General features: G+C 38.9%; 1 protein-coding gene across 7 annotated transcripts; it reads right to left on the bottom strand.

Annotated features, from left to right (window-relative positions):
* ZNF831 (zinc finger protein 831) lies at window positions 1-22,623 on the bottom strand. Of its 7 annotated transcripts, none has more exons than XM_085241675.1 (7): window positions 22,326-22,616; window positions 6,359-10,616; window positions 5,368-5,510; window positions 4,545-4,589; window positions 3,584-3,753; window positions 2,764-2,915; window positions 1-1,680 (listed from the first exon to the last, which is right to left on the bottom strand). In XM_085241675.1, exons 2-7 carry the CDS (start codon window positions 10,583-10,585, stop codon window positions 832-834), a joined length of 5,586 nt encoding a protein of 1,861 aa, XP_085097801.1. In that variant the 5' UTR covers window positions 10,586-10,616; window positions 22,326-22,616; the 3' UTR covers window positions 1-831. The 7 variants fall into 7 exon arrangements, with proteins under 7 accessions (XP_085097801.1, XP_085097798.1, XP_085097799.1 ...); XM_085241672.1 differs by having other exon boundaries at window positions 6,359-10,659; XM_085241673.1 differs by lacking the exon at window positions 22,326-22,616 and adding an exon at window positions 14,679-14,841 and having other exon boundaries at window positions 6,359-10,659.
* Between the last annotated feature and the right edge of the window lie 1,330 nt (window positions 22,624-23,953).

A 23,953-nucleotide genomic window follows, 5' to 3' on the forward strand; every position in this document is an offset into this window, starting at 1 on the left:
TCAAATTTGAACTAATCGTTTATTCACAAAGAAACCAGTAAATCTGGGGGTTGGTAGCACAATTTATGGTACAGCTTTTTTTTATAGTTTCTTCACTATCAATAAAATAGCATCATTGCAGTTACATCTAAGAGCCTGTCAGATGTTTTACCACAAGGAGGTACTAATAACGAACATCCATGTTTTCCAACTAGAAATCAAGAATATTTGAGTAGATATTGGCATAAAAGGCACAGAACACAAACCAAAGCGTGCTTGTGTCAGTTGTCACAAAGAAGCATTGACATTTGTGCAACATGGAGAAGGATCAGTGTTTTTGCAGACTCTTTCAGTATCACATACACTTAGGGAATCTATCTTCCCCTTAATGCCAGTTTGTCACTCCCAGAACAACTAGCAGTGACTACAAAAAAAGAGTGTATAGGAGTACAACCATATCCTTCCAGGAAATCTTTGCTGCTGCTGCTGCTGCTGTTGGTTTGTGTATTTACATAAATACACTGCAGGCTTTTAATAATACAACCACTGGCAGCTAGCACTTCTGGGCACTAGATGAGACTGGTAATAAGGTTAACGATGCTAGAAACCCCTCATAAACGCAAGCTTAATATTTCCATTGAAGTATATGATGCAAGCTTCCCCTTTTTGTTTCAAATAAGTTTTATTTTTAAAGTTTTGAGTCTGTGGAATAAAGAATTCTCTTGAGAAGGGAATGCTGCGTGTTGCACAGAGGAATGGCTTTTCTGATCCTAAAGTGCTTCAGAAATGCAAACATACCTGGTATTTCCTTAGGTAATGGGCCATCATGCAAGTGTGTTACTAGCAGCCTACTTATATTTCTATAACAAGCCTGTCTTCATCATCGCTACTAGTGTCATCATATTCAACTCTGATTTGCTTCCTCATCATCTCTAAACCTCTCTTTTTGTATGTCTTGGAAGTTGTTGCTGAGTAATTATTGAATTCAGGGGACCTGAGTGTTACTGAGGGCTTTTTAAATGTAGAAGAAGCTGTTTCGTGCTGCCTCCCATAGATCTCTGTCTGCTGGTGGGCTCCATTCTTGGCTGCAGCTCCATGAAGGTGAAGGATTTTTTGCGAGTTCTCCTGCTCTGTGCATTCTGTATGGGATAATTTAGCCATGGAGACTGACTCAAGATGAGATTCTGCTTTTGATCCCAGCGAATGCAAACATCTAGCTTGGGAATTGTGAGTTGAGTTTTCCTTGGAAGATGAGCGTGTATTTTCTTCAGTTTGATCTTCTGTTATTCCTGAGGCCCGAATCATTGAATCTAATGTACCAAAGCTTTGAATCTCTAAGTCTACATTTGGTACATTTTCCTGTCTTGCCTCTAGACTTAAGGAAAGAGGACAAGTAGTCTCTGAGTTTGTGCTGATAGATTGGTCACCTTTGATTGTATTTGTAAGACCAAAAGGACAAGACCAAAAAGAAGATGCCATTGAGTCTGTCTGAACATTTGTCTGTGACTCCTCTGGAACTGATTGTTGAAGCACAAGTGGTTGTGTCACTAAACAGCAAAGTTCCACATCACTGCTGACTTCCTGCATGGCTGTATTGACTGAGGACGGAAAGGAATGAGCTGTCATTGGGATTTCCAGAGGTGCAGTGTTCTGAAAAGAGAAATTTGTTCTTGTGTGTTCCCTGATTTTCCCAGAAATGTCCTGTAGAAATTAAGGAGGGGAAGAAATTTACGTTAAAAATTTTCAATCCAAAGCAATGCTGTCCTTTAAAAGAGTGTGATAATAATGTCAAGTATGTTGGTATTTAGCTGTGCAATAACTTGTATCAACTGAGTAGCTAAGGATAGTATCAACCTTTGTTCAAACAACTCATTACTGCAGACCAAGTTACTCATCCCTCTCTTGATGAGAAGGCTTTTCTTTCTCCCAGTATGTGAGGTGTAGTAATAGATGTATATTTTTCCTAAGGTGTTTTTTCTTGGTTAGGTGACAAATCATGCTAATAATTTTTGGGTAATGGGAGCCAAACATTTCCAGTTCCTTGTGTATGTCTAGGGATAGCATTCTTTTTATTAAGATACTTGAATATATATCTTTCAAAGATGTTTATGCATCACTGAAGGAAAGTTTTAGGATGAATCTTTAAGAAATATGATGTCTGAGATTGTGAGATATGAAATAATTTTATTTCCTACACATAAAACACATCATAAGAGTTAGGCTCCTAAATGTTTATGCTATGTGAGGAACCAGTGCCCCTGCTACACAAAACCAATCTGGCTCAGTAGCATCTGTTTTCGATTGTGGCTAGTCTAGGGAAAAGTAAAACAGTTAGGATAAGAACATAGACTATTTCTCCCAGAGGCTCTGCTGACACTGCATACAACAGCATTGTTTGCAGCATGCACAGCTGTGCCTAAGGCCCCATCTAGCCAATGCAGCTTTTGGTTGTACTGAAACTGTAGCCTCACAGATGTACCCAGATGGCTGAAGAAGCCCCGATGCCATGTTGGATGCACACACTTTCCACTGCACGTGTCTCTTAGCATCCTCCCCGTTTTTCCAGTGATAAGCTAATACCTGTCTCCATCACAGGGCACTCTGTGCCACGTCTGCTGGCACCTCTAACAGCAGTGCCCCAAAATAATTTTAATACATTTTTAATAAAAATCTGTGGTAAAGTACTCTCAACTTGAATTATGTTTAGCAGTTTTAAAGTTCAAGTTTTAATTACCAGCATGTTTTGTTTTCCTCTCATAATAAACAGTCACGTACAATACCTACTTGTTTATCCTCTTTGTCATTTTGCTTAACGTGAGTAAGGTTTTCAATGTGGGAAAATATTCCTGAGTTATTTTTTCCTTCTTTCTTCCTTATGCAAAGCAGCTTGTCTGAGGCAGAGCAAGATGAGTCCTTTTGCTGGTGTAAATAATTTTCTATTGAAAAAAGGTTTGAATAAACTTTTACTTTGAGTGTTGTTCCCCCACATGCCAGAATTAGTGAATTTCTCATTATTTCACTCATCTAACTTTCATGTATTTATTGCTTTCTGTAACTTTTTATCCTAAGCCTTATACATTTTCCCAGCTACCTTTTCTCAACTTTCTGTTTTCAGTGGTAATTAAGATGTCTTGCAGAGTAATACCTATTCATATCTGCTATGAAAAACACACAAGATAATGTCTCTGCTTCAAAGGTGGTCACAACACAAACATTTCCTTACTATCACTCATTTAAATCAAGGAAGCAGAATATTTTCGCTGAGTTACTGAAACCAAGTCAACACTCCAGACTCACTTCATACAGCAAACATAAAATCTTGTTTCATAAAATGATAAATATTGATCCTAAACTGCGCAGGCTCCCAATAGAAGGTTATTCTGTGTCATTTATTTTTAAAATGACCTCCTAATTTGCAAGTTCACTTATATATGTATAGTATATGTATGAAAGTCGTGTGGTTATATTTTCACTTGCAGAAGATACAGAAAGCCAAAATCAATTTGCAGTTCATGTAAAGCAGGTACATACCAGAAATACTGCTAACGTTCAACCTTTTCAAAGCCAAACATTCAGTACACTCAAAAATATTTGAAATGCTCACCTTGTACTTTTGACTGAGGAGAATGGCACTTCTTACAGTGGTTAAATTTACAGGCTTGTGATGAACAGCCCTTTTTCAAAACATCCAATGTTCTATTTGGAAAACAGCGTCTCTTGTTCAGTCGGTTCATTTTCAGCTGAGTATATCCATGTATGTGCCTTCCTCCGTACCTGCATTACAAGTGGCATTGAAAGGCTAAACAAATATGTGCTATTTAAGACTGGCCATGGTAGAATAAGAATAATACCACAACATCAGGCCTTTTTCTTGGGAATTTAGGAATTTACTTCTGTGAAGGAGATGTTAGTTCATGTTAATTCAAAAGTCAAGATACTCCGACAATTATTTTATTGAACTTCTCAGTGTTAGATTTCAGTATGTCCTTGGCTTGCTGGGAGAAAAGAATTCAGGAGAAAAACCTTTCTGTATTTGGAGTTTTAAAACAGCATGCTCATAAATACTGAAATGCACAAGAATCACATGAGAGCGCACAGTTGTTGATATTTTGCTTTTCTTTTTTGTACTTCTTATGTGCAACCTATTTATCATCAGTGCCGAACAACATGTTTCAGATATTTAGAAAACTCACACTGGTTAATGCAACTACTTTGTTATTTACTCCAGCTAGTTCAGTTAATTTTAATTATTGGGACAAAATTATGTTGGAAGTTTCCATTCCTCTATCAATAGAATCAAACATGATACACACAGTGCTAAGTAAATCTAACAGCTTATTTAGATGTTCGGTGTATAAGAAAAATATATTACATTTCATTATTAAAAGTTTGGCCAGCTAGCTACTGATATAGATTGGCTTTCTGGTACTCAGTTGAATCTCTGTACTTTTTTGATATGGCCAAATCAATTCTGAGACTAGCAGAAAAGAAATGGGGGTGAAGAAGGGAAAAAAAGAACCTGAAAGTGTAGAAGAATGCCACAAAACAGTTTGGGTAATACAGACCTGAGTATTCTATTTGTGGTCCGATGATCCTTCAGAGCTGAGGTGCTGTTTATGAAGGTAGACATGGCGATTAAGTTACCAACAGTGATTTGTCCTGAAGGAAAAGCTCTGTCTGATTTTGGTCATGAGATTAAATAAGAGGGATGTATGCACAAGATGTGTTTTTGTTGAAGCATTTCATCGGACATTCTGCTGCCTCACACTCCTGAAACATTAAAAATCTTCCACTGATAGGAACTGCCATTGAAGTCAGAGGAACTGCATTGATTGATACAATGTGCCTTCAGTAGCTTTATGTTCTTTAGCTTCATATTTAAACTGAATGATCATTTAAACTACGGCTGGCTTTATTCACTTAGTGCTAAAACTTGATTTTTTTTCCTCTGCATTCCCTTGTGAATAAAAGATACAGAGCTGAAGACAGAAGGGTCTTGCACATAGCTTTTAACTGTAACAGGAATAAAACTGAAGTTTTTTGCTTCCCTTCATACAAAACAGAGTGCTGACAATTTTGAGAGATAAGAATCAGTTCTAAAGCACAGTAACAGTCACCTGACCAGTCATCATCTTTCTTTGGTGTATGTCTCTTTTGCTTAGAAAAGTTTGCTCCTGACAGCAAATAGCATTGATACTTTTGATAACTTTGAAAATTTACCTTTGTGGAACTGCTGCAGTGTGGGAATAGATCTTTCTATGAGAAAGTTTTGACAAGGATGAACTTTGGGGGTGGCTTTCTGTTTTCTGTGGACATTTTTGTACCCATCGCAGCAAAATGATGTTTGTAACCAGGGAAAATGAAACCATATAAAACCATATTCCTTACCATTTGGGGAGGATTTTAATTTTTTTCTGTTTGTGGCTCCTCTTGAGTTTATTTGTTGCTGGTTTTTCCTTTTTGCAAACTGATAGTTTCTTCTTTTTCTCTGATATGTTTTTAAAAGCACCACCAGGAGCTGCTGAGCATAACTATTAAAAATATTGAAAAAATTGAAAGCACGTTAAAAATTGTGAATTATATTAACTGAGATAGTAGGAATCTATGCTCATTAGGTGGCACTGAGTAGCACAGTAGTTGATAGTATTCTCTGACATTTTTCCTAGAATTTTCATGTTCGTTTTTCTGATTGCTTTGTCCATCTGATTTTATAAAATTTAAATGACCCATTGCTTTTGTGGACCTGTACAGAAATCAGTGTGTGTTCTTTTGCATTCTTCTCCCTATATAAAAAACAAGCTGAGTCTTATAGAGCTGTTCTAGTGTATCTTCACTTGCTTAAAAACAAAAAGCTTTCAGACTTTAAACACGTACAGGATATTAATACAATTTGATTTTGTTGATGTTTGTCTCTCACCATAAGGAAACATCTAATACATAGCCTGCCTCTGACTCTAAATATCTCCAAGTAAAATAAAGTCTTGAGCTTGGCTATCTCATAAGTCCTACTCTAATTCAAATACTAATTTAAAATGAAAATTGTGAAATACAAATACTGTCACAAAAGAATATAAGAAATACCCCAGGGGGAAAAAACTGAGAAACAGAGATTATGATCTTCTCACTAGACAGCATTTCTACTGAAATTCTCAAGTGAGAGGTACATGCACAGAATTATGCATGTTTTATACCAAACAAATATGACTTATCTTGTAACGATATAACTGATAAATTCTGCATCCACAAATGCCTGCAAATGTCCATAAACATGGACATTAGTTTCTTAATTTGTTTCTCAATTGTCTTGTTTTTCTATTAAAATTGTCCTTGTAAGCTGATTACACCCTTTTGAGGAAGGAAATAGGATCCTTAATCTTACCTCCTGCATCTGTTGTCCTTGAGAAAAGGATGAAGGCAGTGTGTTTAAGCTCTTGTTTGTTAAGCTATAGGCCACAGTCTTGCTAATGTTTTTCATTTTGAAAATAGAAATATCACATTTTGACAGTGTGCACTCATTGCTGGATTCCTTGTGGATGTGCATGGAGGAATAAGCAGAGTCTGCATTCCCTTTCTGCTCAGCAGGCAGAGGAAGGCTTTTTGTTAAACAGCACCAGGTTAATCGAGTTTCAGCATTTAGTGATGGGAAGGTGCTCTTGGTGCTCAGTACTGTAAAACTTTCAGAGTAGGAAGTCAGGCTATTGCTGCGTAGTGCTGGGAATTCTTCGCGGTGAGTGGTGAGAGCGTGGCAATCAAACGTGCCAAAGGAATGGCACAAAGAAGTGGAGCTATCTTTTGATCTCTGAGTCTGCTCCCTATCCTCTGATGTTGGTGACGTGTCCTTAAGAATGCCTGGGCTTCCCCCTGTGTCCCACCCCATGACTGTTGACTCTGCATCCTTGCTAGAAGCTTCCTTTTGGCCTGATGCTGTCATCGAAGAGTCACCTCCTGAGCAAAGCTGATGTAAAACTTTTTCTTCTTTGATGTCGGCTGATATGACAAAACCACTCGAATACATAGAAGTAAAGCATATCTTCTTCTTTGGGGTTTGTGCTGATGAAGTTGTTATGCTCATCCACTTCCCTTCTGTTTGTTTTTGATAATTGAGATTATTTTTATTCTGTTTGTTTTTCCAAGCCCCTCTCATAATTTCCTCCTTATAAAAGGTGCCATCTACTGTTGTTAAGATATTTGTTGTTTCTGAACTGACTGGTGAGCACAATACTGGAGTTTTCCAGTTTGCATGTAAGTTCCATCGTAGCTCTCCTTTGCTGCCTTTTTGTCTCACTTCAAATTTTAAAGGGGACCAAAGCACATCACTGGAATGAGAACAGGGTGATCTGCTGTTGGAAGAGCAGGGTGGGTTGATTAAGGAATCTGTCACAGAAGTACGAGGTGTAATCTGTTCGGATTGAAGCAGAATCGACACTTCAGAGTTTCTCTGATCTTGTGGCAATTTAAGGATATATTTTGGAGAAAAGGCATTTTTCGATGGGTCTGGAGTTAACTGACCAGATTGCAGATGATGGATTTTGGAAGATGCATTAGCAGTGTTGTCACTGAAAAGTGGTACTCCTGTTTTCACAAGACATGTTTTGACATCTTTATCTGTTGTGTTGTGCAAAGCAAAAGTATCGCAATCACTTCCCCTGAAGTCAGTCCTCAAAAATCCCACAGACGAAGCTTTTGAGATCCCTGCTGGATGTGAAAGAGGGTTAATGTCACCATAAGGAACAACTTTAGTGGGGAGTCGGGTTGTTTTTATACAATCCACGTTCTCAGCACCTCCAGCTGATTCGTTAATTCTTGTGCTTAATTTTTGCTCCTCTGTTTCACAGGAGAGTTTCACTGGTGCTGTGGAAAGACAAGGAGTGATAGTGCAACAGGCAGTCTCTGCTTCATTTGCTGCACTGCTTTCACTACAGGGACTAGGGTAGCACTTTGAAATAATGTTTTCTTTCTTCTCCACTTCAACTTTCAGCTTTTTTCTTTCTGATGGTAAATTCTGGGATTTCCCTAAGGATTCTCTGTTGCTGCAGTGGACCCACAGGGGCATCAAGGCATGCCGGACAGTTTCCTGATTCCTGTTATGGTTTCCATAATTGTTTGAAGTGCTTTTATAATCTGATTCAAAGGTACTGGATTCTTTCCCAGGACTTGATTCTTCCCATTTGCTACTCAGTACTGGCAAGCAGTCATCCTTCATTCTGTTAGTGTTGGGTTGACACTGAGTATTTTGCAGCCTGCACTCTTGACTGCTTGGAGCTGGTAACGTGTTGTTGCCACCCGTGTGTTTGTCTGTGTCGCTGCCATGGGGATCTTGGGAAGCTTTGCTCACTGCAGTATGTGCACTCACATTTACTGAATGTGATGTCTTCATTACATAGGTTAAACTGTCTGTGGTTTCCTCTAAGGACGCGTTGTGTGGAATACGGTTACCATTAGCACCAGTTTCTGATTTAACAGTGTTTAATTCTGTTGTCACAAGGGAGGAAAGGCTGTCACTTGCAGAGCTCCTGACATCTTTTTCTTCAGCGGTGTCAGTACTGCTGACTGATTCCTTTGAATCAGGAGTGGAGCCTGTAACATCTGTAATCTTATTCCCCCTTTCTTTGATTTTCCTGGCATGTTGACTGCTTTTCATTTTTTGGTAGATTTTCTTAAAGGTTTCATCTCCATACATTTGCCATTTTTCTTCCGAGAACATCTTTAGCTTCCTTTGATTGTGTTTCTTGTTTTTAGTGCCGACTGTTTCTCCAGTCCCAAGCCTCGTACTCATCTGCAGCTCCTCCGAGGGAGGATGATCAGCCACGTTACTTAGTGGCACATCATCCACTGCTGTCTGTCTGACTAGAGCTCGAGGATGGCTGCTGGGAAAATCCACCGAATTTGCAACGAGATTGTTGCTAGGCAGCAAAGCAGCAGCGCCTGTATTTACAGACTGCTTAGTAAGAGACAGCGGTTTTGAGCAGCCTGCGATGTCATGCACCGCTCTTGTGCCTTCCACAAATGGCAGAGAGTTGCTTCGTGTGACAGGCACAGCATCTATCGTTGTGGAGAACTGTGTGGGGACTGAATGAAAAAACATGGGCTTGCATTTCTCTAGGGGTGCTAAGGTAGATTTTGCTGAACAAAGAGAGAAGTTCTTTTTCCTGTTGGTGTCAGAAGTCCTGATGTCAAAATGGAAAGAGTCTTTGTATGTATAAGGCATTGGCAGATCTATGCTTCCCTGTTTAGAAAGGACAGTTTTTCTGGGCCTGACATTGTCTAACTGAGTGTCATCCACCACAATTTTGTTATGAGAAATAAGTTTTGAAATGTGTTCCTCCAGCCTCTTTTTCTCTAGCATCAAGGCTGTAGCTTTCTCAGCTGGCTCTGACTTTGCACTGCTTCCGGCCGTGCACCTTGAGCTGCTGAAGGCAGTTTCATTTTCCAGTTCAGTGCTGTGCTCACAGAGGCTGTGCAGCGGGCTGGAGGATGCCAACTGTTGTTCTGTGCTATCAGAGCGTGACAGATACCCTGAGTCGGTGCTCTCACACTTCTTTAGCTTGCAGTCAAATGGCTTGTAATCCCACTGTTTTTCTGAAGAGGTTGCTTGCTGCCTTTGCAACTGAATGTGCTTGTTGGCAGCTGAAGTTCTTTGCTCCTGCATCTTCTTTATCTGGCACTGACCATTTGGCAAGGCAACTGGAAGTGATAAACTTGCAGGTTCTTTTTCAGAAACTTCCTGATCAGTCTTTGAACTAAAAGACAGATGAGGTCTTTCTTGATTTTCTGAAACTACTGTCGAATTGCTTGTTGCTGGCACTGAAAGGTCATTAAGTTTCTTACTGTCTGTTACAGCACTGGTCTCCAAAGTCACCTGTTTCATCTGCATCCCCTGGTCTTCATAGCTGCTACCGTGTCCTTTGGTGCCTTGCTGTGACGTGATGCTCTCTGTTGCTTTCTCATTTTGCTCCAATGTACCGGTGTTGTCAGAGTCTGAGGGTAGTTTGGTGTTGTTGACGTGTGTTTGAGTTCTTCTGTGTTTGTACAAATTACTTTGAGTTTTAAATGCAATACCACAAGTGGTGCATGGGAAGGGTCTCTCTCCTGTGTGAGAGCGAATATGTTTCTCAAGGACACTTGGCTTCAAACAGTCTCGACCACAGTGTTTACAGATATATTTCCCAGCATTTTTTGATTTTCCTGGGCTTCCGATAGGTGCGTTGACAGAAGAATTTGGTGATGATAAAACGGGTAAAGTGCTCACTATGTTCAATGTTAGAGTTTGCCCAAGTTGTTTCTGAAACACTGACTGGGGCTGATCTGTGCCTTCGGAAGGAACAAGCGGGTTCAGGATCAGAGGAATGTTACCGCTATCCAGGTTTCCACAGCTCCTGCCAGCCACTAGCTGACTGCTTGGCTGAAAGCACCCTGCCTGGACAGGCTGGTACAGGGGAATGGTGAGGGCTTTTAGGTACACGGGTTGAGGCAGTGCTTGTTCCTGTGGAGGAACCGCACTGCTTTGGCTGAGAGCTGAAGGACCCTGTGCAGGCTGAAGAGAAGACGTTGGAAGTGGCTGGTCTGCTAGTGCAGCTGTCAGACCAGGATGCTTCTGTGCCTCCATTTCAAAGGTTATCTGTCAGGTACTCATGTAGCTGTAGGGAAGGGGAAACAAAACCAGTAGGAGTCTTCAGAAAGCTAAATAAAATAAACATATTTTTATTAGTATATATATAAGTCAATCACTGGACTTGAAATGCTAGCAAATAATATAACAAATCATATATAGGCATTATACAGACTATAACTACTATATTTTCCAGTTAAATTGATTCACCTTTCATTGCTAAGCTAGAAATTAAAGAGTTCTGCATAGTATAAAGAAAAATGAAGAATGCACTTAAAACCTACAATAGGTGCACAAAGCATTAGAGATAAATCTGAGTATCAGATCTGCAAATGCAAGCTCTAGCCCAAACTCAGCAAAGCCAGGTGAGCTCTGAGGTACGTTGAGGTCACTCCATGTGTTACTGAGGATTGGAAAACCACTGAGGGTAAAACATCTTTGGGCAACTCGTTCCAAACACAGGACATTAAGCATGGCTGTATCATCTGAGTTTAACCAGATATGGCTAAAATTGAACCAATTTTTTTACACCAATGAGACTTAGATAAATATGTACAAAGTAGAAAAGATGCTATCACAGTGAAATAGCAGGGTAAATTAAAGCTGTTGTTTGTGCAGCCCACATTCAATTTGACTAATTAAAGGGAATAGGATGGTACACTGTTTATTTTTAGATGCTTTCAATTCCAGCTGAAAACATTTTATAGACAGAGTTTTTGGATGAAGTAAAGCCATTCTTATGAAAATCTGCCTAAATATATTCAGGGTTGGTACTGGTTCAGACTAATGTTTCTTTTCCTAAACAAAAAAATTTCTTGCTGTTTTTTTCCCCTCTTAGAAATAAACTGTTTGAAACAAGGTAGCTGACAATTATTTCTGGAAAACATAATAGACATCAGCATCATCTCATTCTAGTTTGGGTAACAATTAGAAAATGATCATTGAATGCTTATTCAAATTATTATTATTCTGCCATATTCACAACTGCTTATTTATTGCTTGCCTCCTCTTCATCTAGTCAGGATGTATCAAGCTGTAGCCCAATATGTAGTATGAATATAACTGCACTTGTGCAAGCAATCACAAAAGTAAACACTTAAAAGAACATCAGTGGCTAAACGTGAAATATACAATTTGTTGCCTTACTGGGTAGTCTGTAGCAGCGTTGCAGTACCCTCCTTACATAGTTTTAATAGTTAACCATTACTGGGAGTGAGTAATAAATGCTTACCCCCCAAATGTTCTTTGATTAGTGCCATACGGCGCACAGCGTGTTAGCATTGTTCAAAATAAAATCTCCGTTGCATGCAGTTACTGGGAACTTTCCAAATGATTCGTATAAAGTAGAAATGGAAAACTCGGTGCAATTGTTTTCAAGTATTCCTCATTTACTGCTCGATCTCTTGATAGAGATGGTAAATTGATGGCTGGATGAAAATCCAAGTCCTGCTACTTCATAGCTGAAAATGGTAGCACCTCACACCACATGAAATAATGGGAAAATAATTTTCTATTAGTTATCAAGTGGAATAGGTAAAGGTCAATGGGCTATATGCTCAGTGATAAATCTGTTTAGCATCTTAATAAATAGACTAGGAATTCAGGTACTTTGCATATGAAATATATGCAGCATTGAAACAGGACGATAAAGCAACGCTCTCAGCAATCCTTTGCAAATGTAAAAGTTTTGTGTTGTAGGAAATTACCTTTCATCCCTTTGATTATGTCATCCCTATGTGTAGCTCACAATGCAATTGTAAGTACTTGTCTTGAAAATCCAATATACCTGGTGCCTAATACTGCACTCTTCTAATTCTACGCCGCATCTGGAGAGTCCTTGCTGACTGGCAACCCCTGCTTCACTGTCAAAGCTTCTTCCTATCTCTTTTCAATATGCTTTGCTTACTGCAAGAATTGGAAAAGTGAAGGAAAAGACAGCAATGCAGTCCCTGGGATGTGTTTTCTGACTTTCCTTCTGGAAACAATCTTTTCTTCTTTCTCATGAATTTTGTGAATCAAATTCAACATATCAAGTCTGGAGTTTTCTTGTTCACTCCCCTGCTTTATAATAAAGCATAATAAATAATATTCTTGTCCACATAGCTGCTTTATAATAAAGTTGTTGACTGTATTCGTAAGGATGTTACAAGATTATGGCTGATTAGTGGAATTAATTTATTATCCATATTCTGCACTGCGGTTAACCCTACACAATAGGTTGCTCTAATTTGCAAAATGAGGTGGTAGACATTTCACATCCCTTCTAGGTTCCTAAGCTGCTTTGATATGTAGGCACTTACATAGTGTAAATTTGACTGATTGCTAGGAGCTGTGATGGCAGAACCCATGAAATACCAGGTATTGTATAGAAATAAAGTCTAATATTTGCTGCAAAATGTATAATAGCATGCAGGATTTATCTGCTCAGTGCAGATAAATTGCAACTGTACTTAACAAAGACAGCAGCAAGTAATACAACATGAGTCATTGGCATTCATAAACTGGGCCTGCAGTAGTTCTGCCAAGGATGTTATATAGACAGGACTCGAAGAAAAGCGAATAACATATAGCTAGAAGATCTAACAAATAAACCACATCAGACAAAACAGATCATAGTGTCTGTGCTCCCCTGGAGAAGTGTGAAAATGTAGAATTCATGTTTCCACCCCATTAAGCCTCCTCCAGAGTCACAAACTTATTCCTCTTTGAACATCCTCCTGTGCGTGCACAGCTGATGGTCACTGTGAGGCCAGACTGGAAATCAGTAGGACTTGTAACGGAAAGATGTTTTTAGTATTTATCCTCTAGTTCCAAGCACCAGAATCTGTGTAATTTCACTCAAACTGTGAAGTTGTCTGAGGCTCCAAAAACAGTATAATCCCATAAATCTTTTCAGTGTTCTGTAATATTCTATGAGGAAAATACCCACGTGCTTGCAGACCAGTTTTAAGAGTTTTATAATACATTTCAAGCAGCTATGGAAGTTTGCTACTGCCTACAGCAAACAAAATATACTTCTGTGGCTTGTACTCTGTACAAACATATTCTCTGTAGTGATCTGTATTCTGAAAAATGGTATTTTTCAGATCTGTTGTTTATATGCAGAAGTTACTGTATTTCTTTGCACACTGATAAAAATAGCTTATCTCAACTTAGTTATACCCCAGCACTCATTCTCGACAGTCCTTGCTTAAAGTAGGAAACCTTCCTTTGCTGATTATCCTCCAGACTGTTACTGGGCGGCTCCTACACAACCATCTGAGCTCCATTTGTGGCTTGTAGCATGGAGTATCAGTATCCAGTATCAGTATACTGGAGTATACCAGTATCAAATCCTGATCATCCTTAGATAAATAAACGTTTTCAATAAGCAAAACTAAGTGCAGGATTTGGTATGCCTGAAATTTAAAAAATTAATTTCTTATCAAAACTTGTCAAGAAAACTCAATTAAATGCAGTTATTTTGTCCCTAGTTTGAGCTATACTTTTAGGTATGCACTGTAGGTAGGCCTGGAACACTACAAAGTCAAAAAGTATTTTCGTATGACAAATCAGCATAACAGAACCTGTTTTATTCTGTTAACTGGTAGAAAAAAAGACTAAATAGATGTGTTCCCTATTTCTGTATATTTTTTTTTTCCTAATTCCAAATATGCTTGCTTCTTTTAATCAGCAGTGTTATAATAATCTTGGATTGTGCAACCAAGTGATGTTTCTTATCTGCGTGGCACACATGCACTGTCAGTTGTCCGACAGCCAGTAACACTAAATGAACTTGTAACTGCTTATTTCCTGTATCTGTATGTTACTTCTTGGTATTCCATTAAGAGGAGCATTATAATCCTTAAATCCAGATGCAGTGTTACTTCCCGGGCTCGGTCTACAGGTACAGTCCGTAGATGTAATAGTTAGGTTATTTTTTTACCATACAGATGTAGCTTTTCAACGCCCTGAACAAACAGTGTACTGCACTATCTTAGGAATCTTTGCATTTTTTAAAGCTTCTGGTGATCTCTACTTTAAATATAATATCATAAAGCACACAGAGGAGGAATCCTCTTTAGTTTGTAAATAATTTTAGCTTACATACCTGTTACTGAGGCTCACATTTCAGCAAAAGAAGTCTCACGTCTGTCAATACTTCAGACAAGCAGAGAGAAACAAGGACAAAGACTTGAAACAGATTAGAAGTAGGAAGTATTTTTTTTACATCGGTGTCACAGAAACAACCTTCAGAAAACAGGAAGAGATGAAGCAAAAGAAAATGAAGTAGCATTTCAATCTGCTCTTATCCTTTATTCACACAGAAGCCCATAAACAGAAGCAGCTGCCTCTGAGTACAGGCATTTGGCGCTGCTTTCAGTGGCAGCACTCAGTGAAACAGGCTGGCACAAAGGTAGAAATTTTCCTTTGTCTCCCTAAAGATAATTTGCCTGTAACCTTAAAGTAAAGATACCTCCCAAAATGTGTTGGAAAAGGAAGCAATGGAGGAGAGAAGCTACTTTCTGTTCACGAAAAGCTAAACTCATCCAGATAGGGTATTATCCCAGCAGCTCCCAGCAGTGCCTGCAGCAGGGTGGTAACCAGCAGGCAAAAGCTGCAAGGACGTTAGAAGTGTTTGGGGCGTTCTCAGCATGCCTCTCCAAAAGCTGTGAAAAGCTGTAGTGAAAGAAGGATAGGACGCAGTCAAGAGAAATGAAAAGATCATTTTGAGAATTTAAGCAGTTTGCGGGTTAACTTTGGTAAAAGCCCTCAAACAAAATGGCCAGCCGGGGTGACCAGCAAGGAGGAGAGCTGTTCCTTATGTGCGTGCATTGGAATGGCTGCTGCTTCTGCTGCTGTTACACTGAGTAAATCCCAGCCTACAATGGCAAGATTCGTGCCCAATAATTTTACAACATTAGCATATCTGACCTGTAAAATTTCATTGGGAGCTCTTTTGGAAGATGTGGTGTTTAATCTGTTCATAACTTAGTAAGCACCGAATCCAAATAGCTGCAGCCTGCTGGTGTGGATTGGACGGGGTGAAACTGTAATATTTACGATTGTTTGTCCAACATCCACTCTAGCAGAAGCTCTTTCTTTCAGTAATTTGGTTAGTAGGCCAATGCTGGATATGTAAATGGATTTTAATTCTACACAGCTCTATTGATCTCAGGGAGTTTTGCCTGTTGTTTGGGTATTTTTGGTTCTTTTCTGGATTCTATTTTAGTAGACCTCCAACACTGATGGCAGAGATATATGTCTGTCTTATCCTTCCTATCTTTCTTTTAGTTATGTGGTCTAGTATTGTTGCCTAAGATCCTACTTGTTTCCATCATACACTGGATTGGTCCTAGTAATGGTAATGTAAATGTCTAAAATCAGTGACTCTAGAAAACCACTTGACATCGTGCACTGCTTTTCAACAGACCCACACTGTCCATACGGACAAAGGGGACTGCGTGCAGCAGCTGTGTCAGCTCTGCTGGGAGACATGTTCCTAAAGCAACGGATTCTCACACAGGAGGGTTACTGCCTGCTACAGCCAACAAACTATCAGAGTCAAAACACTGCACTTCTTACACAAGAACCCTGGCAGGAATGTATACAAATAATTGATCACGGGCATTTTTTATGAAGTACCATCTCCTCAGTTTTAGCGCATATATGGAGCCAGTTATATTCTATTCCACTGAGAGTCTGACTATCACTGAGGTGAACTTACTTAAAAAGGAAGCTCATTTTAGACAGTACTAATAATTCCAGCAGTATGCTGGAACTAGTAAGGACTCTAAAACATAAAAGCTCTTAAAATTAATTATTTTGCATACTCAGTAGAGTATCAAATTCTAAATGGTGAAGTTGAAAACTAGTTATCCTGAGTCCAAAAAGAAATAGTCAGATATAGCAAGTTACAACTAAAGCAAGTGGCTGACTGAATTCAGCACCTATCATATGGTTTCAGGGCTTAGCAGAGACTTTTGAAGCTTGGTCTGATATTCCTAACCCTTATACAGCTGAGCCTGGAATCAGACTGATGCCACCAGTGCGATGATCCCCATGTGTATGGGTGAACAGACTGCTCTGATGGCTGTAACAAGTGTCAGCTGAATGCTTACTGACAACTTGTATCATACTACATTCATTCTGTTTGAAATTAATTTGAAACTAATTATTTTTGTTTTCTATTTTTAGCCACTCTCTGTAGGTGTTACTACCTCAGAATCTCTGTGCAAGATCACTTCAGTTCACTTAAGTTCAAACCGTTACCCTGCTCAAGGAAACCCAATTAATTTCAATTGCCAATATACAGCAAAGCAGCTAGTTCAGCTATGCACAAGGATAAGCCTGCTGTCGGGGACAGGGCAGGGTATACGTGGTGCTTACAAGCTCATTTCATGCTTAATTCTAGTCTTACTCAGGAATGGATGAGATAAATCCACGTACCATTGCCATGTGTTTAAAGTTCCAAGAATGTGTGGAAAGGGGCTTCTTCCCAGCCATTTATACCCTGCACCTGTCAAAGACCTGCAGGATTTTAGTCAGAGTTGTGACCAAGTGGAAGGAGCAGTAAGCCTGCTTCCTAGAGTAACAAGCTAATAGATTTCAAAGACCCTATCAACCACGTTTTAAAGGTTAAAATAAATAAAGTGTCTTAAAAATTGTTAACTATTAATTTTCTTTGTGAAGACAATAATGCTGTGAACAGCACACGGTATCTGTGTATAAGATACAGATGCTGTTATTATCATTTCCAGCTGCTAGGTTACCACTGATGGCTAGCAGGAGGTGTCAGTGTTCATGAAGAGCTCTCTTAGTTGACTAGACAAACTATTTAAATACAAATATAACGAAGTAATGAACTATAGAGCCAGAAATAAACTTCATGCAGGTACATCAAACACTGCTACTTTAATGGAAAATAAATGTTTATGAGTTCACCCTAACGCTGGAGCTTTCTAGATCTCAATTCAAATTTGCAAATGGAACTGATACCTCTTCTGATTAGCACAGAAATGAAAACCTGTTTGGCTCACTGAAAAACTGCTTCCTGCCTTTATTCTTTTCTCAGTTTGACTTCATACCTCAAGGTGTCTCATAACAGAAGTTCTGACTTCACCTTTTCACTTGTTTTTAAGGGATGTCTCTGATCTCACAGGACTGCAAGCCTTACCAGCAGCATGCAAGCTGTGTATAACTTTATTGACAAAGTAGGGAGCCTCAGTTCCATGCAGAATTAGGATGAAAATGTGTAATTTCCTGATCTTCTGAAACTGCCACAATCTTAAATCATTTCTTGCTCAAATTCTGACTTTTGGAAATCTTGCTGCTCATTAAGAAATAATTGTTCCTGAAGTTTCGCCCTGCTTTGTCTGCTATAGGAGTACAAAGCACCTAAGGAACACACTCATTGAACTTTGAAGGTCTGGTGCTATTTCTTGTGGACAAACATTTTTGATACTTTACTCCACTGTGTTAAATCAGCTTTTTATGTGTTTTGTTAAACACAGAGTATGGTGTTAAAGCCTTTTAAGAAGAATGTAATCTGCAGCACGTTTTCTTCATTCTGATCAGAAATAGCACTGACTGTTCTGATCATTATTAAATATATAGTTTTCTATATTTCAAAATGCTGACATTGATAATAACACTGTCAGATAAAATTTTAATGTATAAATAGATGTTATTTTGGCCCTTTTGAGCTCTCCATACAGTTAGTATCAGTGAATGTTTCCTGTTCTACTTCTCATGTTTCTACTCTTCCAGTTCCAGTAATGAAAAATGCTTTCAGTTTATTTTATGTCTTTATTTCAAATCTTATCACTGCTTGCTTAAAAATAAAACAATCAAATCTAAGCCATCTGTTGGTTTTGTAACACTGTTAGTGACTTCACAATGAAAAACACCAAACAAAAAAGAAGATTGTTAGTGCTTAAAAAAAGAATCCCTAAAAACCTCAGAGGATTTCCATTCTTTCATCCTTTTATCACATTTGCTCCTGTGCATTATTTCTCTGGTGAATAAAGAGTTAACCTCCAGCCAGCAGTCTGTAATCAACAGGTTGTTCTAACAGAAAAATAATAACCCCTATCCATCTCTTAAAGTTTAGAAGGTTGGACTAAATGATAAAAAAATATTGATTAAATCCCCTTAAAAACAGAAGTGGGGTCAGGACTAAAATGAAAGGCTTTCTGCTTTAGTAAAAAATCCTCCTCGTTCCTAAGTGAAAGAACCATTACATTAATAACTTAAAAATATATCTCACAACACCCAGAACTTAATTAATCTCTGTCGATACAGAATGATAACAAAACACTTGCTAACCTTTAGGTGGCCAATTCACAGGCAGGTGGAGAGGTTCAGGTCTCCCTGGAATAGCGTTGGAACAAAAGCAGCATCCTGTTTCCTTTTTTCAGTGTCTTTCTCTTCTCTTTTTTTTTTTAAGCATTTGAAAATTGAAGGGTGGGTGTTGGGGAGGGGGCGAAGGCAGCCCACGCCTGGGGTGGGAAGAGTTTTAATGGCCGATGCTGGTAATATGGTTTGCCTGCTACAGTGTCTGCACTACTGCAGCTCTGTGTGTGGGCGTAAAGAAATGACACGACTGGGTTTCAAACCATTACACTGAAGATTTGCAAACAGTTAAAAAAAAAAAAAAAAAATGCACAAACCCATCAGGCACAAATGAAAAATGGTTACTTTATTTCTCTTTTTCTGAGTTGGGGTTGTTGGTTTTTTGTCTTTTGTTTGTTTGGTTTTGTTGTTTTTTTTTTAATTGAATGGATTTAACCCAGTCAGGTTTTCTCCTCGACCTTTAAAATAAAAAAGGTAAATTAAGTGTTTAAAGAAGGTTCTTTTGTTTGAAGTAGTGTGAACATTTTGTTATCGTTTTTGCTGCTGAATTTTGAAGAAGAGTCCGTATTCCAAAAGGTGTCCAAGGTCCCACAGTAAAGGTCTCCAAAGCATGCCTGTATTTCTGCCTCTGCTGAATCCTGGTAGCACCAGGCAGAATGGGGCTATAGACATAGCAGCTGCCCCACAGCCAGAAAGGCAGGGTGTTTTAAACCATGATTGTTGCCTTGAATGTTCCACAAAACACAGCCAAGACAAAAAGGGATGTTCTGGCAACCCATTTTTGGTCAGTACTCCTGCAATGTATCAGCCTTGCTGACCCAAATCCAAATCAGACAGAAAACAATTTGAATGTTTGGTGTAAGTAATGAACAAAAAGGAGGCCAACAGCAAGGAGGCAAAGGGATTGTTCTCTATAATACCGTGGGGAAGTAGAGGAAAATGCTATTTAAGCTAAAACACAATTGCTGGCAGCAGTGGGAATGAATATAAGTGGGTATGAACAAACCATTGTTGGGAAGGATGGGGAAATTGGCTGTGAGACGAGTGAGAGCAATTTACAGGAGTACTGTTGACCCCCCAGAAATGAAACAGAAACAGAACACTTTTAGAAAGGAGTTCGAAAATTTCAAGGAACCTCTGTGACTCATCTGCTCCATGACAGTAAGGAACTAGAACTTGTTAAATGCATTTCTTCATGTATGTATGGGAGAAGGCATCTAGACTGAAAATTGTGTGCCTGTACCCAGAACAAATGCATTCCTTAGTGCAGTTTCAGATGTGATTCTTTTAATATTCAAATGAGTCCCAAATCAAACATATTTTGTTGCCATTAAAGAGCAAGACAACCAGACAGCTAGGCAAAGCAGGCTGGCAAGGAGGGGATACCCACAGTGCTGTATAGTGCATAGTGTCACTGGCAGTTCTTCACCCCATCCTGGTCACAGAGGATCCAGAGCTGAATACCAAATCAGCAGAATTCAGTGTGTGAATAGAGGCAGCAAGACTGAACTGAGCACTTCAGGCTACTAATTCCAACCTTTAACAAATAGAAGGTAGTTAAACAATGAATCACACTACGGTGAATGAAAAAAGATCTTCATTTCTAAATCTATCTGGTAAAACTGTCAGAGAGATGTTACTGCTAATCCACAGAAGTACAGGCTGATGGGGTATTAAGTGGGGTCTGGACACTAGCCATAATAGGAGCTTGAGTCTTTCCTTCATGTATAAACTACAGGCTGAGGTCAGCTCCAGTAAATTTTGCTAGAGAAATATCTGTGGCCTCAAAAAGCACATGGTTAGGGGGAGTAGAAATATGGCTCCTAGCAGTGTTACAGTCATGCAGACTCTGAATATAACTGTACAACATGATGTAGAATGCTGACTGAAATTGCTTGAATCAGTAAAACTGGTAATTTTCCTAGCACTGTGATTTTTTGTGTGTAAATAAGTAAAAGACAGGTTTTTATCTTCTTCATTTTTTGTGACTTCCTCTAAACTGTAAGTTAATCATGTGCACTGTGTGCTCCATGAAAGCACTTGCGGTCAGACACAGTGTGCGTTATTCATAAGTCCTTTAAATCTTGCTTTTTTTAAATTAAAAAAAAAAAACATTGATTGCAACTTTCACGGCAGTTTGAATGAGTAGTAACAAAGTGCAGTGCTTGAAGCAGTATCTCTGATAGGTACACACTGCTCACTTTGCATGTCATGGACAGCAGTGACTGTCAGCTGTAGTACCTCTATTTCCATGCCACTGTGGCATTTATCATTTCTGCCATGGTATCATCAGCCACTGTGCTGCAGATAAAGTGACATCTCAAATGTCTGAATGCACCTAGTCCTCCTCTGGGGACTAACCCACATGAACAATTATTATATAATAATTCAATCAGTTATCACATACAGCAGTGTTCATATGTGTGAACTCTTAACTTTGAGTGTACAGAACACGATTGCCTACATAGCTTCCATTTGACCACAGGTACACTTAGAGTACACTTAGGTATTAGTGTGATATATTTCCCCACGGAACACAGCTCTATAAATTGATAGAATCTCTTAAAGCAAGTATTAAAAATCTGGAAACATTAGATCATAACAATAAAATTGAAAGCAGGATTAATCAGGGCATTCCAGTAAATTGGAGAGCTAATTATGACTCTAATATCAGTAATGAATAATGGCTACTGATGGTCATGTGGCACTTCTGTATGTTTTTGCTCGACAGCAAAAACTGCCACCCTAAACACAAGTGTAACCCTCACATATGTCAGGCCAAAAAAAAATAGAAGTCCAGGAGAAAAGAACTTAAAGACAAAAATGTGCTTGAACAGCAAAAGGGAGAGACATTTTCATTAGAAGCAAACGTGGTTCTACTTGCCAAAGAAATGCCAGTACAGGGAAAAGAACTAAAACACAAGGCATAAGTAATAGATCCCATAGGGAAGAGAGTCAAGGGCTGCTGAGAAAACACTGAGGCAATCAGGACCAAAGTGTAGCTGATTATTCATGTAACCAAAGTGTTTCACTATTGAATTTCTGCTTTAAAGTGCTCGTAGGTTTTCCATACCTCAACAGCAGGGCTGTGCATGCAGACACTCACCTGTGTGCATACATATATAGGCTAGTTGTAGCCTCAAGCCATCTCCCATTAAAAGTTACAGACCCTATTTTGTATAAAATTATATTTAATATGCTTTAGCTAAGGTTGTAAGTGCTGATTCATCGTACAGGGTTGATTTGGGGCTCCACTTGGTTTATATATTTTTAGTATTAATTCAGCATGAGCAGTTCTGGCAGATTTATGCATTAATTCATAAGGATATTCCACAGCCCCAAAACAAAACTTAAAACTGAGAGAAACAACAGGTCAGTGAGTTGAGAATTGGTCCTAACGTACCTGGAAATAGGGTGGGAATGAAGAGAGCTTCGTTTACTCCTCTGTGCTCAAGTCATTCTTTTGCTGAGAGCCGAAAGGGTAAAAAGAGGAGGATGTTAATGCTGCATCTTCTACAAAATAAATGTCTTGCAGGAGGAGTATGAAGAATCTTTCCAGGTTTTTCAGATTGCTGGAGTAATGAGCTATAGTATTTTCAGGCATATCACATCATAAAAATGATTAATTACAATTATGATGCGCTTAAAAGCCATGTAGCTTTCAGAGGAACAGTTGCTTCAACTCAGAAAGTCAGGAAGGTTAGGTTTTTTTTACATACGCACAGACTACTCATACCAATTCCTCCATCTGTTTCTTGTTTGTCATAGAAAACAGATAACTTCAGAACTGCTGATGATATTCAGAAATGTTCTAAAAACCAACAGCTACATTCACTTAAATGTACTTTGCAGAAAATGAGACTGGAATTTGACAGGGTCATTCATCACTAAAATCAACTTTCGGATCAATGTCAGAAACAATAAAGGCAAACATCAGTAACCAGAACTGCAGAAGCACATCACTGATTCCAGCCCAGTACCACTCACATGGCTAAATCCATGTTCCACACTACTCAGCCAACTCAGCTATCTTTTTTCTTATTTTCTCCATAAGCTTTTATGTAGTTGTGTTTTTTCTCAGCCTGTTGTCAAGGAAGCCCTACATTCTTGTAGCTCAGTATCCAGCTCTTTATTCTATAAACACAGAACAATATAGGATTTTGGATTGATATTCCAGTATGAAGTGCTTCTTCTATAACCTTCTATAATCTTCTATAAAGATTTGTTTCTACCAAAATATCAGTGTTTGCCAATTAACTTGACCTTTTATTTACCTCTGTATTACTAATGCAATTCCTCTTGTATTTTGTTGTCTTCGAGCAATTTTATGTTCCTCTAAAAAAACGTGGGAGGCTACCAGCTAAATTTTCAGTGATAACAAGATTGTACACTACTTGTATCCCTTCGTGTGCCATAAACTTACATTTCTTTATAATTTTTATATGCCTTTTTGTTGGAATAGGAGGTACTATGTACACACAGAATTTATGATGCACTTCAAGGAACTCCAAGTTCTTCAGCACTCGAATGTGAATCAGTGTCTGCTCAGCCCAGGGCTAGCTTTCTCTAGAGTGCAGTAGTCACATCCACACTGCAAAGAGCTTGATCTGTCTCAAGTTTTGGCACTTACTGCTGACATGACCTGACCACTGTCCAAGCAGTTCTTTCTTAGTTGTGTCTTCCTGGCAGAGTACTTTCACCCTTCCCAGTGGTGCATGTCATGGCAGTGGACGTACATTTCGGCTGTGGATCGTGGTTAAAGGCATTCCTGTCGTTCTCCCCTTTGGGTTTCATGGAGCTATGCTTTTCTCCTGTTGTCAAGGAAACACCAGTTTTTTCCCCCTTGCTCATTAATGTCTGCATTTTTGTTTCCATAGCTACAAAGGAACCTTAGTGTTTTAAAATAGCGGTAATTGGATTACCTTAATTTTTTTAATTTGTTGGCACCATTAATGGCTCCAATTTTCAACAGCAGACACCAAAACTGTATCAGCGGTTTTTCAGCTACTAATGCTGAGCGTCCCCTTGTCC

Source organism: Meleagris gallopavo, chromosome 22 (assembly GCF_905368555.1).
Source record: "Meleagris gallopavo chromosome 22, MGAL_WU_HG_1.1, whole genome shotgun sequence".
NCBI classification, from domain to species: domain Eukaryota; kingdom Metazoa; phylum Chordata; class Aves; order Galliformes; family Phasianidae; genus Meleagris; species Meleagris gallopavo.